This window comes from Juglans regia, chromosome 6 (assembly GCF_001411555.2).
Source record: "Juglans regia cultivar Chandler chromosome 6, Walnut 2.0, whole genome shotgun sequence".
NCBI classification, from domain to species: Eukaryota; Viridiplantae; Streptophyta; class Magnoliopsida; order Fagales; family Juglandaceae; genus Juglans; species Juglans regia.
Genome location: NC_049906.1, coordinates 20,447,071 through 20,455,170, shown reverse-complemented (window position 1 = coordinate 20,455,170; position 8,100 = coordinate 20,447,071). Strand labels below are relative to the sequence as shown.

Sequence of the window (8,100 nt, the reverse complement as noted above, 5' to 3'; positions counted from 1 at the left end):
ACTAAAATGAATAAATAAGGAGATAGAGGGTCCCCTTGACAAAGACCACGTCCACCCTTAAAAAACCATTTTGTAGCGTCATTCATTACCACAAAATACTAAGGCATAGTAACACATTGAACTAACATATGACAAACCTTCGACGAAAACCCAAAAGCTTCCAAAATATGAAATAAAAAATCCCAGTCAATCGTGTCATAATCTTTTGTGAAATCGATTTTCATCATAATATTACCTCCTCGAGCTGGCTTATTAATATCATGAATAAGCTCCTGAGTAAGACTAGTATTTTAAAAAATACTTTTACCTGGCAAAAAAGCTCATTGTTCCATGGAAATAATCCTGCTGAAGACTGAAGTAAATCTGTTCACTAGAATTTTAGACCAAATTTTATAGACCACTGAACAGAGACTAATGGGCCTAAAATTCCCAAATGACGTAGGATTTTGAACTTTTGGAATTAAGACAATATAAGAGGCAGAATAAAACCTTGGTAATACAGTCCCACGAAAAAAATCACTAACAACTTCCATTAAATCTTGGTACACCAAGGACCAACAATGCTGGAAAAAACCTGAACCAAATCCATCCGGCCCAGGACTAGTATCCATAAGAATAGAGAAAAGGGCATCCTTTACTTCCCCAACAGAAGGATTACTTCCAAAAAATTGATTTTCCTCCTCCAAAACTTCCCCCAAAATTAACCCAACCAAATCTGGCACTGAACTTGTTGACTTTGCTTTGAGCAAATCCTCAGAATAAACGCACCTAGCGTCATGAATATCTATAGGCGAGGTAAGCACTTTACCATCAGAGAGCTTCATTTCCATCACCACATTATTTTTATAATTCTGCAAAGCTTTAAAGAAAGCAGTCAAAACCTCACCATGCGATACCCACTCTTGCTTAACCTGTTGAGCAAAACGAGACTCTTCCCTCTTTAACCAGACATAAAGCTCAACCTTGTTAGCTAAAACATCTGCTTCAACATCCTCTGAGTAGCATTCTTGTAAACTAGATTCGCCTTCCTCAACTTTTGCTTCTAATTCTTTAATGTGCTTTCCTGTCCAGCCAAACACCTCCTTGTTCCAAGTTTTAAGAACCAGTTTTAACCTCTTCAGCTTTTCAGCAAGCTTCTACAAACCAAAACCATTAACCTCCACCTACCAAGAACTAGAAACACATCTCCAGAAACCTTCATGACTTGTCCACATATAGTGAAATTTAAACGAGACATGACCATACCTAGGAGATGAATCCGAAAGACCCAAAACAATAGGGGAGTGATCTGAAGTCCTCCTAGGAAGATACTGAATTCAACCCGACGGATAAAGATCTCTAAACTTTGAATTACATAAAGCTCAATCAAGTCTAGCCCATGAACGCACCATCCCTAATTGTCCGTTGCACCAAGAAAAACCATTTTCAGAGAAAGGCAAACAAATCTTCCATCATCAATAGAGGAACAAAAATCCTCCATTGCAATAAGCATCCTTGGATTTCCCCCTCTCCTCTCACTATTGTTGTGTAAGACATTAAAATCCCCAATGATCATATGAGGACACTGCAAATTTGTGACGCCCCCCAAAATTCGCTTGGGATTGGACGGACATCTGAAGCGTCGGGACATGCAACACAAGGTTACTTGCCCCCGTTCATGACATATAAAATGCAATATTCCTAACATGCATCTAGCATTATGCAATATTCGCAGCGGATAATAAATTTCTTTCTTTTTTCTTTTTTTCTATAGCAATACTATGCACCAAACTGAAATATCCCAAATGCTTAAAACATACTTCATACTTAACGACATACTAAACAACTAAGATCACAATAATAGTCAATATGGTTGTGATCAAAAGAGTGCTGGAGATTGAACTCCACAAATACAAGTAGTAATCTGAGGTAACTACTGTACTACCATCTACGTCGCACCGTTGCTTAGTCGACCATTTCCAGTTGGTCGATTCTCGGTTCTCCTTCAGATCCTATAACAAAATCTACCATTCGGGGAGAATGGTAGTTGAGACTACCACAGTGAGATTTGATTACAAATCTCAGCAAGTTAACAGAAATTTCCACACAGGTCAATGATGCATGCATGGCAGTAAAAACATGAATGCATAATCAAATCATAAGTAATCATAGCATAACTTGACATACAACATAACATAACTGGTATAACTTAAACTGAAACTGAAGCTTTAGCATGAACATGACTTAAAACATAACAACATGGACTTGAAACATAGCATGAACGTGAACTTGAAACATAACATGGACTTGAAATATAACATGAACGTGAACATGCATAATTTGAACATGAACTTGAGCATGACATAACATAAATGTGAACTTAGAACATAACGTAAACGTGAACATAACATAACATGAACTTGAAACATATTCTTGTCTCATGGGATTACCATGATTGCGTGAACGTAAACTTGAACATAACATAACGTGAACTTGAAACATGACTTGAACGTGAAGTACATGAACTTGAAATCTTATTCAACAGACTTAATCATTAAAGTGACCATATGGGTGCTACACAGGTCCCCTTGAGCCGTGTGTCCTTGCCGATTACCGCATCACATCACAGGTGTCTATACCAGCTGTGAGTGCGTTAATACGTACTCCATAGCTGTTGTGGCCCCACGTATTCTACGTGTCACAATTGATGTGTCTCATGTAGTGTATGCTCCACAGTTGTTGTGGCCCCATGACTTATTTGTTAGTGCCACACTTGCTGTGGACACACGTAACATAATGTGTGGCACCATCGGCGTTAGTGCCTGGCGCGCTCCGGTGACCAGCTAATTAGGCCACATTCGCAATCTGTTGACTGTACTTCGTCAACCCAAGAAATTTCACTCCTATTTAGACACTCCAGCGTGAACAAAGGAGTTCCATTAAGATATTATCCTATCCTAGCACTTAGGGTCGTGATTGACATGAATAAATTAACTGGCATACATGACATTTCGTAACGTGACGTAACATGAACGTGACATAAAAGACAGAAGTCCTGACGTAGCATAACGTGACATGAACGTAAGACGACAGACATGACATACTTCAAGACATAAATGTAATAGAGAACATTTCATAACATGGCATACATGTAACATGCAACATTTCGTAACATGGCATACCATACAACATACAACATTTCTTAACATGGCGTATCATGTGACAGTGAATATTATGTGACATGAAATACATGTAACAAATGGTATACTTAACTTAACATGACATACTTGCAATGTATAGCAATACGTGACAGAATATCTTGTGTAACAGATGAATAATTCATGACAGAATAAATTATGTATAACAGATAAATATGTAATGACTTGGCATGGCACATATGATAACACGCATACATACAATTTAGTTCCCTTACTTATCACTCATACACATTAAGCTAACTTACCTCGGTCGTCGCGTTCTACTAGAATAAAGCGCGAAACACGAGGAACTGTAAGAAGGTATTCTAAAAGTTAGAAATTAATTACTATCAATTAGAAATGTGAAAAGAGGCAACTTAAAGCAAAATTACCATTTTACCCTCTACATGTAGGAAAATGACCATTTTACTCTTAACTTAAGGATTTCAAATCCTAACTCCAAAATTACCAAAATTTACATTCCTCATGTAAATTTTGTCCTAAACTCAAATATCAACTCAGAAGAATTTAAAACCATTCACAACTATAGAAAACTCACTATGGTCGAAACCTACATACGCCTTTTGTCTTGATTTTGGTTGCAATTCTTTCAAGTTTCAAAACTCATGAATAAACCAAAATCTTGTAACAAAGATCTTCCTATCCTAAGTTTAAAAACACACTTAAAAGATATCCATTAAGAAAAAGCTAATTATCAACACCAAACTTTTTGTAAAAAGACCCAAACTTTTTAACAAAAAGTAAACCTTAAATCACAAGTTTTGACCTTAATAAAAACATCTCCAAGAATTTCAAAAAAATCAAATCTTATTTCTAACATATTCATAACATCATCCTAAGATCAAACATGTTTTAAATGATCAAACAAAACTCACCAAAAATCATAAACAACACTTGGAGTTTTTGGTTTTAAACTTAGTCCAAAACAGAAACTGTTTTTTCCAACTAAGTTTGATCAATCTCTTGATCCATGGCTTAAAGACATGTGATCTTCAAACTAACACATCAGATGGTTTAAAAATGTGTCCTAAAGAAGATCCAACCATCAAACTTAAAATCACATGGCTAAAATTTAATAAAACATGGATCTAACTCAAAAACATCAAATTTTAGGCCTAACCGAAATTCTCTTGCATAGAAAATCATATCTTTAAAACTAATACTACATATCTTTGAAATAACATCCTAACATGTATATAAGAGGCTTAGGATCATCATATAAAAATATCAAAACCTTTGGAATAAGATTAAACCACGAAAATTCAAACTTTCACAAAACATAAACTGTTTTTTCCACTTCCAGTTTTCAACTTTCTAACTCTAAGAAAATATATCATCAAAAGCTTTATTCATGCAACAAAACCTCAATGACCATTCATAAACACATGTTAACAACACTCCATAAAATGTTCGGACCAAGATATGTCCATTAGCTTAGTCAAAACTTCCAAAACATAACATACTCTCCCGTTTCACGCCTAGAATGACCTTTCTATGGTTAAAAATACTTTTGACTGAACAAATGACCATGGAATGAGACTAATAAGATATCCACAAAAACTAGACTCAAAGATGAACAACTTATGTGAAGGAATCATCTTGGTAAAATACTTAGAAAGGGTCTAAAATGGCCATGCAAAATGTCCTAAAACTCTGCCCAAGAGAGCTCTTTTGGGTTTCTCTCTAAGAACGGGGGAAAATAAGTGATAAAAAGGAATGAAAAGTGCCTTGCGTGACTATAGACTCCTGGAGGGGGAAGTTTTGGGCTCGAATGACCCTTGATTGGAGGTGTCTATGTGACATAAAATGGAGAATAGTGAGGGGCAAAGACAGCCTGCAGCAGCTGTGAAAGATGGAGGTTGATGGAGTGGATTTCTCTTTCACATCAAGGCACTATTGGGTGCAGCCAATGACAGTGGATGGTCTGCCATGTGGGGGAGGAAACTTCTCCAAGAAGCTTTGCCAAGGTGGCCATTTTCGTGGGCCTTGGTGGGCCCCACCAAGTGGGCTTCAATTTGGGGTTTAAAGGGGGTTTGGTTAGGGTTTGCGATGCTATCAAGCCAAAAACTAATTTTTCTTGGTCCAATCAAATTTCCAAGGTTTAAAAGGTTGGATAATGATGTCATAACAAGGATTTGATTAATTAATAGCATGTGGAAGTGATTTAATCAAGTGATTAAACACAATGCTAGAAATCGGGTTAAAAAGGGTTTGGAGACCAACTTTAGGGTTTGGGGAAATCGTTTAGGGTTTTGGTTTCAACCAAACTTTTGGGGTTTCAATTGGATTCCAACCATTTAGGGTTTTTCTAGGGTTGAAACCCTCTTTGGTCTGGCACAATTTATTTGATTAGATAAAATAGAGCTTTGCTTAGGTGGCATAATCTCACACCTTGACTTCCTTCACAGATCCAACTAATGGTTCCTCATGGTGCCAAGTATCTAATACTATTCATTATGTGTGGTTAAGATCTTACCAAGTGTCCAAATAAAACTCCTCCAATCTAATTTGGACATTTTACACTGTGATTTTGAAAATACTGCATTGGGTGCGCTTATCGAGGTTACTGAAAAATTCTAAGTATTCATATTAACCTAAAGTGAAAATCGTTTACCGAAATTCAACCCCAAAGTGTCCCTAAAAATAAATTTCACAATTTTCAATAAACGTTTCGTTCGGAATTATGAAAAATGATTATTGGGCCATAAAATCATAAATAATCCACTGAGTCTAATGGCGTAAACCATAACGCATTCTGATACTTCTAACTATCTCAAATAATTAAACTCATATTTCTAGCACCATAGTGAGTGATAACACTGACTATGTTGACAGACTAAAACCCGTGCAATTGATCGATTCGTAAAAACTTATGGGGTTTTCACGAGATTTCTAAAGTCAATAGAAATTCCATCAATGAATTTCGAGCGGGCTGTTACAAAATTATTAACATCAAGCATAACGACCCACAAAGACCTCTGATCTAAATACCGACACTTAGTATAAACCACAGAAATCAATAAACTTGAATTAATAAGCAGAGAAATATGCTGATCCGAAACACCCATAACATCCACCTTCAAACAAAACTTCCAAAAACACCAAATCTTTCATGCTTGACTAGCGTTTGACAGGCACTCATCAAACTCTAGAGAGTCTTCCAATAAGTCAAATGATTCTCATTCCTGAAATGTTTCGCAATAAACAGAATAATGGGGTTTTGCACTCGTAACAACCCCCTCAAACGTTTTCTAGAGGTGCCAAGACCTCGAATGTTCCAAAACAACAATTTATTAATCATTTATTATGATGAGAAGGCTTGCTCGGAACCCTATAGGAACTATGTAATGTACGTTTACTAGGTATCTTTTTCACTACTAATTCAGAATCAGAAGAGTCATCTTTCTGTTCACCAGGATGGGGAATATTACCTTAATCATCAGATTTGGACTCCATGGTAGTTGCATGGTTGAACAACACCATCTGCAATTCTGGCGACTCTAACTGCGCAGCAACTACCGCTACTGGTGGATTATCAACCTAGGGGTTATTCTCAGCAAATGGTAATTGATTTGTTGTTGATAAAGACACCAACTCCTCAACTAGTATGGTCCCGCTGGGTTCTCCGCAAATCAACATATCTTTCTTATGCACTGGAACTTCCATGTCTTCGATATCTGCCTCAGTCTCCAACGTTGACTTCCCTACATCCTTACCCCCATCCAAAACAGGCTCCTCTGTCTCCAAGTCTTCCAAAACCAAAATAGGGGACTCTGTAGTATTCTCCGATTGCCCTTTATTAACCTTCACGTCCTCTTCTTTATCCATCGGCACCCAGATTCTACTAGACTTAATAACCTTCAAACTCTTCCTCTCTTTTCCTTCCTTTATGTTAGCCTTACAAGTCTTTAAATTATGCCCTTGCACCTTACAAAAAGAACAAAATGCAGGCAATGTTTCATAATCAACTTCTTGAAAAATGATAGTTGGATGCCTCGGCGTCCCAATCCAAATGGAGTGAATCCGCTCCTGATCTATATTCATCAGAACGCACACCCGTGCACCATTTGTTCGAGTCGCATAGTGTGTCGCATTATCTCTCCTCAAGAAGACTCCAATCGGCGTAACAATATTACGTAAGAACGATTCTTGATAAAGATTTGGAGGTAGTCCAAGTAACATGATCCAAACCGGAGCGAATGCCGGTTCCTCATCTTCTATAAAATCCGTTGACCATTGAAAAGGCCTATAAGCAACCCCTTCCATATTGCAGCTTTCACGAGACAAGGACTTCAAGGAATCATCTTCATTTGAGAATCTCACAAAAACATTCTGAGCCTTCCGCATCGCTGAAACTACTGGTTGTTTCGAAAGGACCCATCTGCTATGAATAAAACCTTTGATGCGATCCAAAGATGGTCTTTGCCTTAAGAATTTTAACACCATAGAGAACCGAAAAGGGACTGCTGAACGATCCAACTCCTCCTTGGTAAATTGCAGGAAATACTCACCTTCAACACATTTAGGTGGCCAAAAAGGAATAGATACCTCAGGGAGGGCCTGAGAGACTTGGAAAACCAATTCGGCGAAAGTTCGTGGCTTGGCATGCGACGTTTGAAATGGCTACCCCGAGCACCATCCATGCACGTCGAAAACTAACAATCCCTTGGACCAAAGCTATCCAAGAATCAAGACGATATCTTGGAGAAAACAGTCAAATTACACCTAAGAATGAGTCAGTATATATTTAAATTATTTCATTACATTATTTTTGGTTTTGGATGGAAAAATGGTTAAGATGTATAAATCCGAGTTGATTTAAATTGATATATATTATAATTTATGCTTAATTTTATCACTTGTGATTTAATTGGACAATATTTATTCACATGCACAACACATT

At 37.2% G+C, this 8,100-nt stretch overlaps 1 protein-coding gene across 1 annotated transcript; it reads right to left on the bottom strand.

Annotated features, from left to right (window-relative positions):
- Window positions 1-6,737: 6,737 nt before the first annotated feature.
- Window positions 6,738-7,544, bottom strand: LOC108988542. Its single transcript, XM_018961828.1, has one exon. The coding sequence runs from the start codon at window positions 7,542-7,544 to the stop codon at window positions 6,738-6,740; it is 807 nt and encodes a 268-aa protein (XP_018817373.1).
- Between the last annotated feature and the right edge of the window lie 556 nt (window positions 7,545-8,100).